The sequence below is a fragment of the Sitophilus oryzae genome, unplaced genomic scaffold (assembly GCF_002938485.1).
Source record: "Sitophilus oryzae breed Bouriz unplaced genomic scaffold, Soryzae_2.0 scaffold_1385_pilon_pilon, whole genome shotgun sequence".
Taxonomy (NCBI): Eukaryota; Metazoa; Arthropoda; class Insecta; order Coleoptera; family Curculionidae; genus Sitophilus; species Sitophilus oryzae.
In genome coordinates, this window is record NW_022146043.1 from 1,201,531 (window position 1) to 1,222,959 (window position 21,429).

At 31.1% G+C, this 21,429-nt stretch overlaps 2 protein-coding genes across 2 annotated transcripts; one reads left to right on the forward strand and one right to left on the reverse strand.

Moving 5' to 3' along the window:
- The first annotated feature begins 284 nt into the window (after positions 1-284).
- On the forward strand, positions 285-17,967 carry LOC115875426. The gene is made up of 6 exons (XM_030890883.1): positions 285-590; positions 13,132-13,286; positions 14,080-14,184; positions 15,953-16,123; positions 16,628-16,805; positions 17,949-17,967. Exons 2-6 carry the CDS (start codon positions 13,175-13,177, stop codon positions 17,950-17,952), a joined length of 570 nt encoding a protein of 189 aa, XP_030746743.1. The 5' UTR covers positions 285-590; positions 13,132-13,174; the 3' UTR covers positions 17,953-17,967.
- LOC115875430 lies at positions 3,099-11,523 on the reverse strand. Its single transcript, XM_030890886.1, has 5 exons — positions 10,644-11,523; positions 9,097-9,287; positions 8,875-9,037; positions 8,723-8,813; positions 3,099-3,398 (listed from the first exon to the last, which is right to left on the reverse strand). The coding sequence occupies exons 1-5, from the start codon at positions 11,396-11,398 to the stop codon at positions 3,099-3,101; spliced, it is 1,500 nt and encodes a 499-aa protein (XP_030746746.1). The 5' UTR covers positions 11,399-11,523.
- Positions 17,968-21,429: the final 3,462 nt, after the last annotated feature.

Genomic DNA, 21,429 nt, shown 5'->3' on the forward strand with positions numbered 1-21,429 from the left:
ACAGATAGCGTTTTTTGAGTTGCCTATACTAAAAAAAATATTTTCGCGCTTAAACTGTTTAAACGAGACTTTTTAATATCGTAGATGTATTTTATTCTTGACTTTACAATAAAATATGTATTTAAGTAAATTATTATTAAACTAACATATAAAAAAACAAACAATTTGAGCTGTTTGACATATAAATAAGTCATTTAAAACTAACAAAAATGTTTATGAAAAACAATTAAAGAAAAACATTATATCGTGTCCGTTGGAAGTAGACTTAAATGTTGAACAAAACGTTGATGCATATTAACCTGAAATACTCGAGGTTCATAATCAGTTACAGCTGTACGCTTTTTTCAATGAGTTTCAGTTTTATTTTACATGGTATAGTTTGTTAAATATTTTTTCATTGTAAAATAAACGCGCGAGTATAATGTGTACATTAGTACAGGATCTGATATTATACGCGATGTGCGGTCTTTAATAAAATATTTCTATCGTGAATTGTGTAAATTATTATTAATTTTTTTAAAGGATAATATAGGAGTGAAACATGTTGGAACGTACAAAACGTAAATTGTGATGTCTTTAAAATACTAAAGGTAAAGTAACCTGTAATTTATGTCGTTATTAATAATGAATGTATATTGAATAAATTATTATTTTATTCTACTTAGTTTAAAGAAGCTACTGTAAAATTACTAACGCAAAATATATTTCTTTCTTTCTATTTATTATTAATAATAATCAATATTACGTTAGTTAATATAGTGTAACAATTTGGAAAATAACAATCGCGAATATCTGTTATAAAAAATACCATTAGGAAAATCTCAAATTTACATATATTGTGGGATATAGAAGAGGAATCAGTAGGTACTTTTTGAGTCCCACAACCCTTAAAGGGTAACCAGCCGTAACCACCTGCTTTATTTTATTATAAAACCTGCATTGTGTAGCACATTGCCGAAAAAAACGTCTTTTAAACACCGAAATCTGAAAAACTAGTTTTTAAGATATCGGTATTTAAAAATAAGCAACATTTTAAAAAACTAGAAAATTTATACATTCTCTTAAATAGGAAAAAAAGCTCTCAAATACACATTAGGAAAACCAAAGTGCCCTATGTAATTTTCCAATATGTTTTTTTAGGTCTTCCTGGCAATATTTTTTTGTAAGAGATATTATTTGCTACTACTTTTCAAATTGCCACCCTGTATCTTTTCTTAAAATCATACGTATTCATAGATATATCTAGTAAATATTATGAGGAAAGTTTTTCAATTACATGTATATGTTTATATTTTTGCCTCAACTAATAACATAATATTCCAAAGAGGTAAAAGTTCATATTTGTTCATATTCTATGTATTAATAAAGATATACGCGGCTTTTAAATCATCTCAAAGCACTTAACAATATTTCCAAACAATTAAGAAGCAAGCGATAAAAGTCACATACAAATGGTCATAAAATTTTATCAGTAGACTTTTGTGTATGAACTTATTTGCAAATTTACATGCAATATTACATCTTTAAGAGTCCTATACCAGTATTTGGCAAAATTAGTTGTCAAATAACGTAGCCAATGAATTTTAAATTGTTTGGTAGTGTTATTGAATCCAAGGAAATGTGTTGCTTAATTTAAAACAATTAATCAACGGAACACGTACGTTTTGATGTTCCATTATACTATTCGTTGTTCAGTTAACATTCTTTTTAAGTTGAGAAGAAACCAGTGTGTGTGTGCAATACAAAATTGATTTTTTATGTACCAGAACTTAAAAAATTTATTGGAGTCTATAGAATCTTATTAAAATTATTTTTTTAAATTATTATGAGAAATGTACACCCCTATAACTTTTTAATTTTTTTTAATTAAATAAAACGGGATTTGGTATGTTAGTGTACGACATAAATTACGATTGTTTGACGTATCCAGTTGTTTTTGGTCACTGAAAAAAATAAAAAAGTTATGGGGGTGAGCCACTTTTGAGGCGCACCCGGTATATATCATAAAATCAGCCACGAAAAATATTACGGCCTTTATAACATATTTTTTTATTAATATTTATAATATTTAATAATTTTTCAATAACATAATATTTTTACTTTATACAATATGATGTAATAAAAACGATGTCATAGTAGGCATAGATAAACTACAGAGATAAACCATTTTTGCTTACTACATCAATCGCTAATGTTCTTGAGACTGCTAGCTGATCCTCCTGTTTAAAGAATATTTTAAAAATAATACCATTGATAGATCATTTCGAAAAAATGTTTTGGACATTTTACTTGAACAGAAATTATATTTCTACATCTACTATGACGATCGTTTTTATTTCATCTCATGTTATCGACCCACTTAATATTTCTGTTGTATGCACTAATAATATTGAACTTGTATATTGGCATTAGATAAAGTTTTGTTTGTGCTGTTAGTTACTCATTATATTACACTTACTATCACATTAGTGTTCATTTGAAAAAGATGGGATATGACGATGCCAGATATACAGAGCGCTCGAACGAAGAAGAACAGAAAACACAGAAAAAATCCGGTGGTTCTCAAAATTTAAGCAGAAAATCATTTTTTTTTAATTTTTAAAGTAAAAAACTTATTTGAAAAACAGTAAAGAGAAAATATGTTTCCTTTATCGAAATCTACCAGCCCAGAAAATATTTGCACTTATTTAAGACCCACTCTGTATAGAAATTAGTCATTATTACTCATTTCTAATATACACGGTCGGTAACGCCAAAGGTAACGCTTTGCTTTGGGTGCCAATTTTCGTGTGTACGAAGAGTACAGTCAATTTGTCAGTACACGCATAATACATTCCGACTCAAGACTTTCTGTTGCCGAGAGGGTATAGTTTACTCAAGACTTTTATTAAGAGTTAACTTTATAAAATATTTTTTGAATATCAAAAGGTAGAAAAGATGGCTTGCGGGGAACTGGAATTAGAAGAAGAGTTAATATAACTTATTTATTATGATGTTATGTAAATATAAAGTAACAATAACAATAAATAATAAAAAAAATGTAACAAATATAACAAAATTTTCAAATTTTTAATATGACCAATAAGCTATATTGTTACTTAAGCGTATTTCTTTTTATAACATAAACAACATGTTAATAAAACAAATAATAAAGTACATAAACAAACTCCGACTAAAATGATGTTGGTGCCAAAGTCATACAATATCGATGATTTTGACGTTTGTATAGTTTTTCTATTTACAATTGGTGGTTGAACTCGAAATACTAGTTCAGATTCCCAGTCTTCAATTTCATTGGAGGCATTTTTTTGCAAGTTTTCATGAATTTGCTCGTACAATTTAACGGTGGCTCTTTTAGTTTTTGTTCTTCCAGATGTTTTTTCTTGGCAAATATCGGACTAAAACAAAAAAATATATATTTTAACTCCAAAATCAACCGTTATTCTACAGGGTCCGGCAATAGTGCGTCGGGCATCTGAAGAATTATTATTCTAGATCCTAGAATAAAAGACTTGGGAATTTTGTTTAAGTACAAACCTAAAGTATGTTCTAGGATGTATTTCAGGAAAATAGTTTAACTCTTATAGGTTGGCTCAAAAAAGTGTAAGTGGATCGGGATGATTTTTTTTTAAATGAAACACCCTGTATATTATTGCATTTTTGGCTTCCTTTCAGACCTAATTTGATAGTTTCAGAGGTATTATTAAATAAATAAAAAAGTATATTTTTTAGCCTTTCTTAAAATAAAATATTAAAAATACCCGTTAACTGTCCTGAAATCAAAACTATATTAGGTATTTGGTTTAGATGGTCTGCACTTACTTTGCTATAAATATGGTAATCGTAAATCATACAGCTTTCTAAAATATAAAATAATTTTTCTTCGTTTTTTTTAATGGAACACCCTGTATATTATTTTTTCAATAGATGAAGAATTAAGAAATGAACATTTTTTGTATTTAGTGCATTTCAAAATTCTTAATGGTTTCGCAGATATTTGTGGTTTTATATTTTATATGGCATTTTCCACAGTAAATTTTTATCAAAGCCCCACCATAATTTTTCTCTCGTATTTTACCGTTGCGAGAGCCATATGAAATAATACTACGTGTATCTGCGAAACCATTAAAAATTTTGAAATACTTTAAAAACAAAAAATGTTCATTTTTTAACTCTCCATCTAATAAAAAATAATATACAAGGCGTTCCATTAAAAAAAAAGAAAAATTATTTTGTATTTTAGAAAGTTTGGCGTAGAATTTTGAACATTCTGTATGAAGGTAAGTTTAGGCTAGATATTATACCTAATATATATAGTCCGTCTAAAAAGTATCCGGAATTTTATATTTTTCCTAATTTTAATGTATTTTTTTTCTGTAACACTCTAAGACAACAGTAATCCATCACGTAGGTTGTGCCGATAGTAGGCTATGATCAAAATCGCATGGCAACACCATCTCTTAAATATTGTTGATTGTAAACCGGCTTAAGATTTGAGAAGTAATGTCGCAAGTAAAAACAAAGAGAAATGGTGGAATATTTTTATAGAAAAAGTGTTCGAAACGTTAAAAAATTAGTGCAATTGACTAAACTCGGAAAAAGTGCAGTATATGAGACAATAAAGAGGATAAAAAATGGCACAGATATAAAGCATGGATTAGTTCCAGGGAGACCGCGTAAGATTCGCGAAAACAATTTTAACGCTTTAGTGGCATTAGGACGACAGAATCCACACCTAGGGTTTCGCAAATTGACAAACAACAGATTTGGAAGTCAGCGAAAATTAAAAGTGTGTCCAGAAACCGTCCACATGTCACTGAAAAGATATACAGGCCCGGCAATGGATCTCTAGGCATAGGAATTACATGCATTGGAATGAAACGCCTATAAAAAGTCTATGCTTAAACAGAGATGGACAACAACTTCCCCGTTTCCACTTCACTACGACTGTCTACTTAGACAAACTCCAATAAGATAACAAATTTTGAAAATTCCGCCACCTCCCATCCACTCATGATACCCATCTCCCTGCCCTTTATTTATCGCCATTATTTTATTTCCCTTCCCGCGCCTCCGCACCTCGCTATTCTGACTCCCGTCAGTTCATCACAGAGTTGCCAGGTCTACCGGTTTCGTCTGTAAGCTACCGATCTACCGATTTAAAGAAAAATCTAACGATATATTCAACTGCGTCTTTAGTTTTTACAATAGAAGCACTTATAAAAAGCTGACTTATTTGACTAAAAATTAAGCGACTGCCGTGTTGGAATCTGTATAATTTGACTTTATTATTGTTTCATTAAATTTTATTTAGTAATAACACACATACAGGTCATCGTTCTGTCTAGTTGCAGAGTTACAGAGATATTCCTAAAAATCCTTATTACTCCTTATTACTCCTTATTAGGCGCGGTATTGGCGACATGCCCGAAGAAGTTGATATCTTTTGAAAAGATTTTATTTCATTCATCTACTAAAGTTGAACCCATATTTTCCCCAAAAAATGTAAACAAAAAACAAAATTTAAGTTAAGAAACAACCTAAATTCGGACAAATATTTTAGTGATTTTCCCGTCAAAAAAATATATTAATATGAAAAAAGAGTTGAGAGTTGCTACAGCTTTCCCATTGAAATGAAATTAATTTTAGATATCACTGATCAAAATTTGTACAAAGGTAAAAAGTGACTGCTACACTAATTTGTGACTGCTATCCCTACTTGTTATAGTTTTATATGTTTTTATTAATATATTAATATTATTTAATTCAATATTTTTTTTAATATCAAATAATATACCTAGCTATTTCTAATTCTTGTTATATTTATTATATTTGTATTTTATTTGAGTGATCTATTATTACGACACATAGGAATGCTAATTTTGGACTTAAATATTATATTTTATTTCGTTTCTGTACTTTTAATTTTTGTTGAAGATCTACCGAGAATTTTGTTCTCGTATGGAATTATAATCTAACCAACCCGGCAACCCTGTTCGGCTACTCCTTATAAAGTTTTTTTCGGCCTAATTCCTTTGTCACAGCCGCGGCTTTGTCAAGCGCCGCCGCCGACCGACTGTGTCGGGGCGACTGCTAGGAAGATCGTACAGTATTGCCATTTCATAGAATTGCACTTGCTATTTTAGAAATGATTTCAAAGTTTTGCATGTTACTTTTCGTTTTAGAAAGAAGTTATGTGCCTAGAGAAAACATTCTTAAAATTGTTTCGTACTTTATTTAATATTTCATTAAGTAGGCAAGATAATGGGATTAGAAGATTTAGGACTTTGACAAGCCAACATAATTTCGATTTAATTGAATGGCAACACTGCCCGTCCTGTTTCTATTTTTTCGATTCTGTTCTATTAGTAGGCGGTAGCCCCCACACAAGCGTCTTAAAGACCCGCCCGGCGCCCCCTCTCGTAGGGGCTCTCTCGTCGTATCACTTCTATGATCACTTCCCCTGTACGATGGTAGGGAAAAGACACTTTATCCGTCTCTGTTGCACTGCAGTGTATTTTGCAGCCTTACCATCTTTTTTTATCGCATTGAAAACCTCCTATTGCTAATATTCCTTTGCCAGCAGTGTATAAGGCTACATATCAAGAAAGCCAAAAAAATCAAGGTTTTTTTAAAATAATATTACTATATCTGTACGATAATAAACCAGATTCCCCTAACTACGACTTATCCAGCCCAATATGCACGTACAATTAATTTTTGCGTTAACAATTCCTTTAAATTTATTGAAGTTAATTTTCGTTAATTAAACGCATGGAGTGAATTATATGTTTAGTTCCTAATGTGTTTATTTGTGAATGTTTTCGCAATATTTTTATTGTTTCTGTAATTGATCGTTTTATAGTTTTTTTTTCTAGATATGGTCGAATAAGTGATTATTTCAAATTCACAGTAAATACAATTATGATAATTTATGGAAATCATTTAGGTATAATAACCTGCTAAAAGTGTTTAGTTATTTATTCGAGACCTTTCAATTAATTTTAAAATATTAGCATTTGCAGGAAAATAGAAATATTCGATAAAAATTATTTTTAAAAACATAACTTATCTGTATAAAATTAGAAATTATATCTGCAGTAGATATCTATTATTTTCTGTAGCATCTTAAAAAATTCTTTTATATAGTTCTTCTCATGTAACATTTTCCATCACGCCTTATTGTCAGACTTAAAGCACTTGCTAAACCTCATACGTTAAAATACAGAATCTATAGCTACGCAAGTTCAATCAAAATTTGAATGTTTTTAATATATTTAAGATAAATATGTGAAATAAGAAAAGTGGGTTTCTATTTGAAAAAAATGATCTATGAAAAGTTTTTAATTGCTTAATTCCATGACAGCTACGGCCATACGGCTCATATACTCATAATATGATATTAGAACAATTTAACTTTTGAAATACATAGCCTCTTCTCGTTATGTCACAGTGGTTGTGGCAGGGTTGTGGTAATCACTAAATTTGACGTTTAGGCTATACCATTTCTTTTGACAGGCAGTTTTTTTCGTCCAAAAATTTTAAATATTTTTTTCTCAAAAACGGTTAATATGTTAGGGTTAGGTCAAAGTTAGGTATACCGGGTGCGTCTTAAAAGTGGCTCACCCCTATAACTTTTTTATTTCTTCAGATAAAAAAACGAGATTTGGTATGTTGGTAAATAACATAAATTAGGATTGATTGACGTATCAATTGTTCTCTGTCACTTCCTGTTTCACCGGAAATGACTACAACTTTTGATTTTTAAATGGCACCCTCGGTTTTTTTACTTTATTCGATAGAAAATGACATTCTAAATAGAATGACATATCATATGTCAACTTTTGACGTATTCGCTCAAAAACAAATTGTATTTTAAATTTCAATCTAGAGTGCCATGGCTGTGTTAAAAACACTAATTTTTAATCAAGGAACCTTGGAAAAATATATTTGATCGTCTAATATTTTTAGTGTCTTGTCCTGGCCGGTTATAAAATACCCAAATCGTATTTTTAATCATATCTGAATTTTTTCAAATGGAACGAGGGTGGCTCATTAGCATATCTGGAAAAAGCATTTTTTTACGAATAATTTGATACCACACACTTGGTATTTCGAGTCAAATTGTCGTTATGAACCGCATGTTTTACAATTTGAAATAAACTATATGCGAAAATGTCAAAAGTTGACATATGATATGTCATTCTTTTGAGCGTGTCATTTTCTATCAAATAAAGTAAAAAAATAGCGAGAGTTTCATTTAAAAATCAAAAGCTGTAGTCATTTCCAGTGAAACCGAAAGTGACTGAAAACAATTGAATATGTCAATCAATCCTAATTTATGTCGTATACTAACGTACCAAATCTCGTTGTTTTATCTGAAAAAATAAAAAAGTTATAGGGGTGAGCCACTTTTGAGACGCACCCGGAAGAGTGTTAATATCAAAATTTATAAAATTTTACAGAGAATTTAAGTATGTAGTAAAAAATAGGGGCACCCATTTAAAATAAGAAAGTTGCAGTCAACTTCCGGCATTTCCGGAAATGCCGCCGTATTAAAAATATTTTCAATCGATAGATCTCGTTGTGAAACAATGATGTGCAAAAAATCTCCGATCTAGATATTGCAGTTCTTTAGAAACTTCTAACGCACGCTGAGCCTGGAACACCCTGTATAAATGCAAAATTTGTGTAGTGACTGTGTATTGAGGTTCAATCTTACCTTAGAACAATCTCGTGGGTTAAGACAACCATGCATTTTCAAAGATAATACAATTTCGTCTCCTTGTGGGGACTCTTGAAACAAAAAAGCTCTGAATATAAATAAAAATACTTTAAGTTACTCAATAATATTGCAAGTTCTGAAATTTTTACCTGAAATATAACTCAGTAGTCAAAGGGGATACTTTCTGGGGTTTCTTAGGACATATACTTCTCATCATTGAATTGACACATCCATTTTCGTCTAAAAGAATGACGGATTTCTTGGATTGAAGTCCGGTTGCTACTAAAGAGCCTAATTGACTGCTTTTCCACCCTTAAATCAAATCAGAAGTTTTAATGAAACTTATTAAAGATCACTATAATCCGCAATACCATCTTCATCGTTTACCACAGCTCTTAACAATAGTTCCTCTCCAAGATCTATCACGCTGTTCGGTTGAACGGTTTGGTCAAAAGTGTTGCTTCCTGGTGGTCTTTTAAATATGGATATGAGAGTTTTTAAATCATTCTGAGAACCTCCAGATGCTATGATATTCTGATTGGATCGGCCGTGAATATTTGAACTAAAAGAAAGATATTTTAGATTAATTTGGCAACAGTTTTGTCTGCAATTTTTAAACTTGTAGGGAGTTGGGGTCGTTGAAGGACTACTAGAGCTATAATTTAAAATTATTTTCATAAGGTCATAGTGTCATAAACGAATAAAAAAATTAAAGTTGTATTTCATTACAAGGAACACAAAAAAAGATATAGAAGATATCTTTTTAGTTTCTACGATTAAAATCAAGGTAAATTTTATTAAGGTTGCCCTCTAACGGACAAACGAAGCACTTTTGTATAAATGGAAATTATGTGCAATTAATTGGATCCAAAAAATACGTAGTTGTTCTATGTCCACGAAATATTAAAACTCCCTGTATATTTTGGAGGTCTACTTTGAAAAAATAAATTCTCCAAAATTTTTTTCTCAAAAACTATGCGTTGTATCGTTTTTCTACAAGTGACAAAAAATTTAGTAAATACCAGAAGGATCATTTTACGAGAAGAAAATCTGTCGTCGGTGGAGTTGGAAAATATTTATATTAAAATTTATGTAAGGGTGGGGGTAGTTTTTACCCTTCACGTACTTTTTCTTAATTTTTCTGAAAGCCAAATGTTAAAGCAAAACATAGACATCCAAAATCTCATTCAAATCGAAACAACGGTTCTCAAAATATCTGAAAAAATGTGTTTATTTTTTTAAAGGTTGGTGCCCTCTAGCGGACAAACGAAGCACTTTTGTATAAAGGTAAATTGTGTCCAATGAACTTATTTTGATTCCAAAGATACGTAGTAGTTCTATGTCCACGGAATATTGAGGCACCCTGTAGATAATAGTCGATAATTATTGTCCTTTTTCTATCTACCTTATCAAGTGTTCGTAGAAAATGAATATATTTCAAAAGGAACCAATTTACAGACAATACAGATACTAATAGTCAATTTGATAAAAACAGGAAACCATTTAGATATTTGTCCAAGAAAACCGGTTAAATATGGTAGGTACCATTTTTCCCGTCTAAACATTTAATGTATTCCATTTGAAATACTTAAAATAGTCATATTTCAAAAACCTTTCCGTATTGATTATAATTTTATTGTGTTTTGAAGATAATCTTATATTGATTAAAAAAACTATAAAATCTATGGAAATATAAGTTTAAATTACCCTGTATATTGACAAAAATATTGTGTGAAACCATTGTCACCTTGCCCGCAATATTTAGAGATAGGGATCTTTAACAAAAACCTGTTTCCTGTTTTTTGAACAGGAGTTTGAAGCAGTAAAAGTTTTTTGAAAAAGGGATTACAAATAGCTGCTTTTGAGAACAAATATACCAATAAAAATTGCTGAAAGAATAATGATATAATTTACTTACAGTATTTTATTAGTTCCTAACTTTATATGCCTAGTTTTGCTAACCACTCGATCCTGAGGTGTACACATCAAAGTAATAATTTTATCTTCCGGTAATCTCACTCCTCTCACAGTAGGTACCCTTATAGTTGCACACATGTTAAAATTAATTCCATCATCTCTTCCTCCATCGTTTAAATTATCTTTCGAACATCGTTTTACACCACATCGAAGCATCGCTTCGAAATTGTTCAGATTTATTCTAAACACGTTTTTTCTTCTGGTTTCTACGCACTCTTCATTCGATTCTTCTATAACAGGATACCATGGAATAAGTCCATCCGTTTTAAAATCCACACGAAAACTAGACCCTTGTATACAGGACATGCTCTGAATTTGAAAAGCAGGTTGGCCGTAATCAGGTTTTGGAGAATTGCTTGGGGATGGAAAGGCTGGAATTACCACTGAATCATCGTCATGAAGTGTGGGTGGTAATAAAGGTGGAAATATTTCATTACTAGGAGGTGGAAGGTAGCTTGTTGTAGGTTTAGGAGGTAGATAATCTTGTGAAGGGGGATCGGAAGTTATTACTTGAGGTGGTTCATCGGAAAATACTGGAGGAACGTAAATAGGAGGTGAAGTACTTGGCTCGTCAAAATGAAATGGGGGATTGGGAGACTCAGGGTAGAAATATCCTGGAAATTGTCCTGAATCAATTTGAACGAATGTGAAAGTCGTTAGGAAAAGAACAGAGGAACTAATAGTAAAGGCCGACATATCTTTTACCACCTTTTACCTAAAAGTACCTGACTGTTTCCCAAAAAAATTCAATGGTCTATATAAGCAACTTAAAATGTCGTGATAGAAATCTATGTCCAACCTGAAATACGTGATTCGTGTAGATTCGGTTTAACTTATACAAGGGTTTTGTGAAAAATTACAAAGGAAAGTACAATTCTAATCTCCTATGCCGCAACCTATCAAAAACTAAAGTTTTGTCATATAAAAGTACTATACAACCTTTTGTACTTAATAACACCACTATTGACGTCGTGGACTCTGTGAAATTCTTAGGACTTGTTGTAGACAACTCGTTAAATTGGGACTTGCACATCGAAGCTTTATCAAAGAAACTATAAGCGCTGCCTGTTTTGCGCTAAGATCAGTTTCTAAGGAACTTAACTTATCAACCTCTAGAATAGCCTATTATGCCCTTTTTGAGTCACATCTTCGTTATGCCCTTCCATTCTGGGGTACTTGCTGCGCAACAAAATTTGATCGTATTTTCAAACTTCAAAAGAGAGCAGTTCGATATTTATTGGGACTGAACAGTAGAACTTACTGCCAGAATTTCTTTAAAAATTTCAAAATACTGACTCTTCCTTCTTTACTCATTTTTGAATCCGTTTGCTTAATCCGCAAGCACATAATATCGGCTATTCCCGAAAGGCCATCTCACAACTATCCACTTAGGAATGCCGAGCACGATCTTTATCTTCCAACCCCGAGCTCAGAACTAGTTAGGCTCAATACAATGCTAAAAAATGTAAAAATAAAAAATCATCTGCCTTTGAATATCAAGTTGCTTTCATTCTTTCCCGCATTTCGCAAAGTTCTACGCCGCCTACCGAAATTTCTTCTTTACGATGAGCTTGTTCCTTCTTTACGGACAACTCAAAAGGTGCAAGGATATTTTCCACAAAAAATTAAAGGGGATTAAGCATGCAGAATCAGTATGGAAGGAAGCAGCCCACAATAGAACACAATGGAGAAGAATTGTAAACTCAGTTAACAACGACAAGCAAAAAGTAAAGAGGCAACAAAGTAATGAGATTTTTGAATGTTCAGAGTAAGGAAGAGAGAGTCACAGAAGAGAGTTTCAGTCACAGAAAAGCTCGTGAAAGAAAACGCCTTGCGTAACCATCTTCTGATGCGTGTCAAATACTCGTCAGCGAAAAACGGCTTCTTTAAATTTACGCTTTTCCCAATGAGGTACCCAGTGGATAACCCGGGCTTCCAACTATTTTATGTTGTGGTGCTTGGAACCACACATGGTTTGCATGTCTGCAATATGAGACTGGATTGTGTCACTCCTTTGCGTAATTTTTTTTTTCCAAAAATTGATTGCACTAAAAGGTTGAAGACTTGAGAATTATATGGTAATTAAAATATATATTTTGTAAAATTTGCTTTGAACAGTAACAGAACTAAAAATATAAATATTACCAAAAAAGTTGGTTATTATAATATTTCACCAACATTTTTGTAATAGTATGTAATTAAAAACATATAATTTTAAAACCAATATTTCTAGACAATCTTAAAACCCCGGTATATTGACTTTGCACCCACAATACTTTAGTTTACTTCTATTCATAAATAGCATGTCAGACAAGTGAAATTATATTGTTTTCATTGTAGAATTAATGAGGTTATTCGAACATTTCCTATTAACGGTTTTGAAAAAAGTGTGGATTGCGTAAAATAGAAAATAATGTCTTATTATTTAGGAGGACAAGAAAAGGATAACCTGAAAACAAAATAACCATCCTTATGGAATCCTCAAATTCTAAAGTGGTGGAGCTACCTCGGAAACTATCTCATGGAGTTTCTAGGACTCGAAGGAAATTGAGCATTCCGGTACTTTCGACACAAGGAGCACCACGTAAGGTTTGAAATATAGAGTAAGGTTTAAATATACAGGGGTGGTATCTTTAAACTATACCGAGTGACAACAAAATGTTGCACAGGATACCGTTTGTTTAATTTTTGAAACTTTGCTTAATGATTTGAAACCAGTTGTATTTTGTTGTGTTTTTATTCATTTGAGGTTTAACCGAAGTGAAGCGTGAAATATTTTACATGCCACCTTGTATTTTTACATAATAGGTACAATATGATCGAAAGAAACACGGTGTCAACGATGGCTATGAAATAAAGATCGCTGTCATTTTATATATAAAATTATATGGAGAATGTCATCGATCGTCATTTCCAAGCCAATTGGAAGCCGCGGCCGCGTCGTTTTCTTTTGATACAGTATTTATATTTATATGAAATGAATTAACTTTTCATAGAATATTTAATATTTAAAAAGGATTTCTTTTCTCATCCCTCTGCAACAGTAGCGTATCTAGAGATTGAGTCTGGGAGGGGTAGTCGCAATATTTAAATAAAGTACTAAATTTAAATTATATTTTCGCTAGGAGGTATTGTGTCTGTGGCAAGAAATATACTTTGATTGGTTTAGATCTTCAATTTTGATTGGTATTATTAACGTCTTTTGAGACTTTTTTTTGAGATTTTATTTTATAACACATTTTATTTTATTCGTCAATTTCTTCCTGGGAAGGGTCATTACCCCTCCCGTATATGCTCTGGTACATGCCCCTGCTCTGTGATCAAGATGACTTGTTATCATTATAAAATTATTCATTATACATTTTTTATGTTTTTAGCAACTGCTGATCCACAAGCAGCTTTTAGACGAAGGTTTAGTAATGTGGGGGACGTAGTTTCCAGAAAACTTTCAACTACAATTGGTTGGAGGTCAAACGTTAATGGTTAGTATAAAAAAAATGTAATTCTCGAAATATTCTTGTACCTAATTTTCAAACATACCTATTGTACTGCGCACCCTGTATGTATATTATACATGGTGAATTAACGATTATGTAATTAGATTTCTTGTGGGCTCTAAATTATTCAAATAAATTACGTATCTTTTTAAACTAATTACACGAGAAAAAAAGCTGAAGCTGAGAGCTAAAGTATAAAGTATCTGGTGGTTTATTCTTTAGTTCAGAGGTAAATTATATCTGCAATTTTTTTAATGTTGTCTCTGACTTGACCGGTTACTGGTTGGATAGACCGAAAAAATAAAATTTTAGTTTTTTAATGGAATATAATTGTTGCAAATTTCCAAGTAAATATACGTTCAAAATAATATACGTACATTTAGTTAGAAATTTGCCTGTATATATAAATTAATAATGCTTAATTAATATCAATAATATACCTATCTATACAGGGTGGCGTCTCTCATACGACGCGGAGGCTCCAAGGAGAGTCCTTCAAATCCCTTCAAAATTTAATAATTTCAATAACAGCTACCTAAATTGTAATTTACCCTGTATAGCCTGATATAAAATTTGGATTAAAAAAAAGACCCGAAAATTTATACAGGGTGAGACAAGATTAACATTGGTCACTTTTAAAAACAAGTTACTCCTTTATTTCAAATAGAACACCCAGTATATTATTCCGATATTCAATGGAGAATTTATATATCTTCAAAATACTAAATACTTCTAAAATTTATATCTACCTATGTTGGTTTATCCTAAATTCACAGTTTTTAATAAAATAATATAATAATTTATAATATTCTTTCTGTTCAACTACATATATAGAGTTATTGCTAATCTTAAAATGCGGATTGTGTGGTAAATATAATATATTTCTAACAAAAATAAATAAAGTAATGAAAGTATTTAATAATGTATATAGGTAGATGCACTACTAGAACAGCTAAATAAAATTCATAAAACTAACATATCATAATTATTGTTGACAAGTAGTAGATAATAAATGCGGGTATGAAACTATAATTATTTAACACTATATGAATTTCATAATTAATTGATTTACCTACACGGTAATTATATATAATTATAATTACTCATACTAGTAAAAAATCATATTTCATGGTTTTAGTCCCAAAACAAACAGTGTCATGTTCTGTAAAGGAACTATTTTTTAAAGTGTCTTTCTAAGATCTTTAAAAAATTCGCTATAGTTCAAATCTTAACTCAACGTTTCTCCGGATTTATACACTTGCTCAAAACCGATAATAAAATAATATATAAAATCCCAACAAAAGAGATGTCAAACAAAACCGACTATAAAGGTGTTTAAATTTGGTTGTCGTGATGTCAATTCCGTGTTTTCTGTATGAATATAGAAATATATTATGAGAATAATATATTTCTATATTAATAATACCAGATTCATCCAAAAATAAATTAAAAACTTCATAAAAAACTTGAGGAGCGACAATATTAGTGAATTAAAAAAATCTTCAATAACAACTAACAAATTCCTAGAATGACTAGCATAAATTTATCAGTAATTTGAGAGTGGACAGTGGTCTACAGGGTATTCAAATCGATAGAAGTAATGAAATAAAAATAAATATTTTAATCGATACACATATGGTTGGCTGTAAAACTGTTAGAATATCATTTTTTATCTTTTCTATTATATTTAATCTCGGAATATTAAGAAAAAGTTACACTCTGTTACATTTTATAATAAAAGGGTAGTTTTTAGCCGCACCCCCTGAAGAAATCATAGCCGTTGGCAGAGCCCTTTGTACTTTGTACGTCAGAACGAGACTAAAGAAAGCCGGATTGTTTAACAAGAAATTAGGACTGACAAGAGTAAGAAGCGCTGTGGGATCATTGGAGGGATGCAGCAGTATAGTCAGAGAAGTATTTCCAGGTAAACTTATATTAGAAATGAACATTATAAAGTATGTGCATAAAGAACATTGTCCAGATACGAAAAGATTCTCATAAAGATTTTACTTATAAAGAAGACTGCTTTCTAGCAAACTAATTGCCAACAAGTTAGGGAAGATTTCGACAAATGACATCCAAAAAATGACAGAAATTCAATTTACTTTTTTTTTTGAGTTCCAGTTGGCATTAAGAGGGTAAAAATTATTTTTAAATTGTGTAGTTTAAAAATCGAGAAAAAAAATAATTTTTTGGAAAGACTAGAAGACTATCTAGAGATTGACCTCGCCAAAATCATCATCGATTGTTATTCCGCAGCCGTCTTTGACGCCGTTTTTTTTCGACCATACGGTATTTCAATGTTGACAAGTGTATTCCTAGTTCTATTAAGGATGCAGAGACTTTTATCAAGAATACAAGTTTCTGGGAAACTTTATATATTTATATTTATCTTTATGGTGTCCAATATTATTGTTTCTTTTTCTAGGTTTAGCATGTGCGGGGCAAGAATTAGAAAGAATGCACCCGAAGTTGTATACGAAGATATTTAGACATACAGGTCCACCATCAGCTGATGGTAATGCTGGATTACTCTTGGCCATAGGACATCATATTTTAAGGACTGAAATTACCTGGGGCAAGGTATTCCTGTTTGTTAAATTAGGGTTTGTATTCCCTAATTGTAAATTAGGAACATAAAAATCACAGTCTATTCATTAGACAGCCAGTCGACTTCGCTAGTTTTTGGTACCCACGCTTCACCTGCAGCGCCTGTACTTGACTTGATAAAGTGTTTTTTTTTAAATTTCGGAGAAACGGTAATGACTTGAAAATGTTTCAATATAAAAACTGTCCCCTAGCTTTTAGCTACTCTATCTCGGTTAATATTGATTTGAGCAAAAAAAGTATAGAGTTATATTTTTTTGTAAAACACGCTGCTTTGACGCTCTACAACTTTTATTTGAACTTTTTTTTCTCTTCTATACTGTTTTACTGAAATTTTGAAAAAATCACTTTAATTATTTATTTCACCTTTCACGTCACCCCTTCTCGGGGCTGAATTAAAAAAAAACTTTCACAATTCGTTTTTAGATGTTTCAAAGTAACTTATATAAAAAATTCAAGTTTTTACCAAAACTTCGTATTTGAAGGCCTATTTTCTTGGACTAATAAGATAAGAAAATATCTAGATAGGTACGCAGAATACCATGTAAATGATTGTAAGTCAACTGGCTACCTAATGAATAGACTGCAATGTGCTCAAAATATATTAACAATTTAACCAAAGAGAACAAAAAAGTTTTGCTCACTGTCAAGTAGTTTGTAACTGAAGGTTACATTATATCGTATAATCGAAAAAAAACGGCGTCAAAGACACCTGGGGATGATAATCGATGATAATTTTGGCGAAATCAATCTCTATAGATGTCATTTACTAAAAATTGATATAGGATGTGTCAATTTTTAGTAAATGATGTTAGAATTAACACTAATTATAGAAAAATCAAAAAAGGCTAGAAAGTTCCCACATACACAAATCTATTTCCAAAAAAAAATTTTTTTTGGATTTGAAATAACACCATTTAAAAATAATTTTTAGTAAATATAAAAATAAATTACAACCTTCTTAGAGCCAAATGGCAGTAAGCGCCATTAAAAAATGAAGAAGAGTACGGGCCAAGTAAATGATGTCTAGGGCTTGACCTCGCCAAAATTATCATCGATTGTCATTTCCCAGCCGTCTCTGTCGCCATTTTTTTCGATCGTATGGTACTACCCTCATCTAAGGATATAACTGTATGTTTTAGGTAGTAGCAGTATTTTTTGTATAGCAGGCGGTTTAGCTGTTGACAATAAAGTTAGGACAAGGACAAAATGTGATCAATTACATGTCATTTTGGAAGATATGACTGAATTACTAGAAGATAATGTATGGCGTATTGGGTAAATGCAAATGGAGTGCTGGGTAAGCAATAACATGTAGTTTTTTATCATAAAGTATACTTATAATTTATCCCTTATTCTACGTGTAGAATCAATTTCGTATTGATTTAAATTAATTATATAGTTTTCACAAATTGTATAACTTTATGATATTTATATACAGGGTGAGTTTTAAATAAATACAAATATTTTTAGGGTTTCAACACTCAGAAACACGTCTATAAGGTTTTTTCATGAAACATTTTTTTGGAAATTTGAAATAAAAATCTGACAATATGGCAACATAGGTAGTAGATTAAATTTACAAGAAAGAAAACTCAGAAAAGAAACAGTGGTTCTCAAAATTTAAACAAAAAAATTTTTTTGAATTTTCAAAGTAAAATAACTCGGTTATTTTGACTTTGGAATTTGGAAAATGATAAAGAGAATATATGTTTCTTTTTATCGAGATCTACCAGCCCTGAAAATATATTTGTACTTATTTAAGGCTTACCCTGTATATTACTATAACAGGTATACTATATATTTTTATGATTTGTGTGTTTCTGATTTCAGACAGGACTAAATGCCCATTGCCGTCTTAAAAAAACCAAGAAGTGTCAGTGTCAGAATACGTTACCTTATTTGGATTTGTTAGTGTTATTCTGCTAGTCGTTTATTTTGTTGTTAGATTTTGTATCAAGTTTAGTGGATAGGGTGTGGACCAGAAATGCCAAACTAAATTATGTACTTAGTAATTTAGTATTACGCTCATAATTAGTATTTTTAAATTATATTTAAGATATTTTACATTTACTGTATAGTTTATCATGCATTACTTTATTATAAATTTATAATTGATATATCCTGGCGAATTCATCTATTTCTAAATAAATTTTATACATTAAAATAAAATATATATTTTTAAGTGTTTGACAAGATCAAATAACGAAATCAGAATATTTTGAATGTAAATATGCCAAAGATGGTATGCCTTCTCTCGTTTTGTCAGTGTTTAAAATGCAAGTCTATAAGATATATTTTATTATTAAATTTCAAAGTAATTTTTTCTTCGCCTTTTTTTTAATAAAGTACCCTGTATGTTATTATTTGGTGTAGGTTTGAAAAGAATTAGCATATTTGTATTTGAAATGTTTAACTGTTTTTCAGCTGTTTTGCAGTTTTTCGAGATATACATGGTGTCCTAATAAACTACTCAAAACAATTAATATCGGATACTTTTAAAAAAAAAATATTAATTTGAAAAACAAGACTCTTTGAATTCCCTGACTACGATTTTTAAATAGCATGGTTTTTATGCGCTGACCTGTAATTTTAGTCGGCCGACTATTTAAGTTGCAAAGTGTAAACAATACATACTTATGAAGTCGATCGGCCGACTATTTGATTGCATTGAGCGCGGCTCCATAAGGATATATCGTTTACAAATATACAACTAAATAGTCAGCCGATTAAAAATTGCCTGTCAGCGCATAGCCTAAAGCTACGCGTGTATTCAAATATGGGCCGATCGGCTCCATAGGAACGTATTGTTTTCACTTTTGCAACTAAATAGTTGGCCGACTAAAAATTACATGTAAATGCGTACCCTAATTATCCTAAAAAAACTCACAAGAGGAGGCAAGGCAGAAAAATGCATGCTTCATATAGTATGTAATAATTTTTTTATTCAAATATGCGATAATTGTTTTGAGTAGTGTATTTCCTGAATATAGAACTATATAATTTTTCTTCAATATAAAAGTGTTTCGTTTATTCCTTAAAAGGCTACAGAACACTTTTGTACAGAGGAGTGTTTCTATAGAAAACTGTGTCCAATTAATTTATTTTAATTCCAAAAATACGTATCTAGTTCTATGTTCACGGAACTTTGGAACACCCGCCTGTATGTTTTTTAATAATAGCATATTTGTATCAATTTTTTCTTTATTCTAACAGTACTTCATATTCATAAAATTTCATCTACCCAATTGCGAACGGCCTATATAAAACAACCTAATAATAATCTGACCAGTAGCGTAGTGCGGAAAAATTTGCATAACTGTTGCATTCCTCAGAAAAAATCACCACCATAGCTTCGCTCAAAAATAACACTCAATAGGCCTCGTCACGACCGACCGTCGTATTAATACTTTCGGATTTGGCAAAGTGTCAAAACACTGCGCCTAATATTAGACCACTATCCAGACTATGGATGGAGCGTCTTAGGCGTGTGCGATCAGTAGTGTTCTGTCCTTTTTGGCAATGTGTTACGGTGTTCGCAACGCGTATATAAGGCGTTAACGGTCTCAAAATGAAAGTAAGTAAGGTGTAATACGGATATTTTGTTAGATATATTTCCGCATACCGGTGATATGAGCCATACATTATTACTTAATCTCAGCACTGCTAGAATTCCATCGTCAGCTGTTCCAGTGTGCGCGTATATTTATAGCTACCTATATTTTGGGACAGCCTAATGTTGCAACAAGTGTTATCAAACAATCGAATATTTTTACTGGTATTATTGTTGATCAACATTCTGAAAAAATAATTTCCATGTAACTCTGGAACAATTATGGATTGATAATTATACTGAGCACTTCTATATTTGACAATAATTGTTCATGTTTATACAACAAAAAAAAACGGCGTCCAGTTGGCTTGAAAATGAACATCGGTGATTTTCCCCATATAATTTTACATATAAAATGACAGCGATCTTCATTTCATCGCCTTTGCCATCGCTGATACCGTTTTTTTCGATCATACCGTATTTAAATCAAGAGCATTTCTTACCATGATCGAAAAAAAAAGACGTCAAGTTTGCTTGGAAACGACGATCGGTGACATTCATCATATAATTTTATATAGAAAATGACAGCAATTTTAATTTCCAAGCTAACTTTCAATTACACTTTATACTTTTTAGTTTACGATCATTCACAATGTCTAAAAAAACAGAATTAAAATTTATAAAATATCCTAGGAACAGCTTGCGGTAGTCTGTTGTATCCTGTTGTATCCATAGAGACAGTATAATATTTTAGCTTATAAAACAATAAACTTTTGATTTCTAACCAAAATTTTTCTTGACGGATGATAACCAAAGGCCAAAATGACATTCCTCGCAAATTTGGAAGTATAATTAGTCTAAAAGTCAAAAGTTTGTTAACTTTTTCGACTAATAGAAAATTACTACCACTAATTATGACGTTCTGAATGCTTATATTAAAAATAGATGAACAGATTTCTACGCTAATTGAAATCACTAATTTTCTCCACAAATTTCGAGGTTCTGAATGAAGCATTACACTTTATGGATACAACAGACTACCGCAAGCTGTTGCTAGGATATTTTATTAA

What these genes read in the sequence shown, in the direction of transcription:
- LOC115875430 (XM_030890886.1), bottom strand. Translation starts at nt 11,398, where the DNA reads ATGTCGGCCTTTACTATTAGTTCCTCTGTTCTTTTCCTAACGACTTTC. An exon ending in TTAGGAACTAATAAAATACT is followed by an intron (nt 9,288 to 10,643) that starts GTAAGTAAATTA and finishes TCTTTCTTTTAG; the next exon opens with TTCAAATATTCACGGCCGAT. An exon ending in ACCCACGAGATTGTTCTAAG is followed by an intron (nt 3,399 to 8,722) that starts GTAAGATTGAAC and finishes TTTTTGTTTTAG; the next exon opens with TCCGATATTTGCCAAGAAAA.
- LOC115875426 (XM_030890883.1), top strand. Translation starts at nt 13,175, where the DNA reads ATGGAATCCTCAAATTCTAAAGTGGTGGAGCTACCTCGGAAACTATCT. An exon ending in TTGGAGGTCAAACGTTAATG is followed by an intron (nt 14,185 to 15,952) that starts GTTAGTATAAAA and finishes GGTAGTTTTTAG; the next exon opens with CCGCACCCCCTGAAGAAATC. An exon ending in AGTCAGAGAAGTATTTCCAG is followed by an intron (nt 16,124 to 16,627) that starts GTAAACTTATAT and finishes TTCTTTTTCTAG; the next exon opens with GTTTAGCATGTGCGGGGCAA.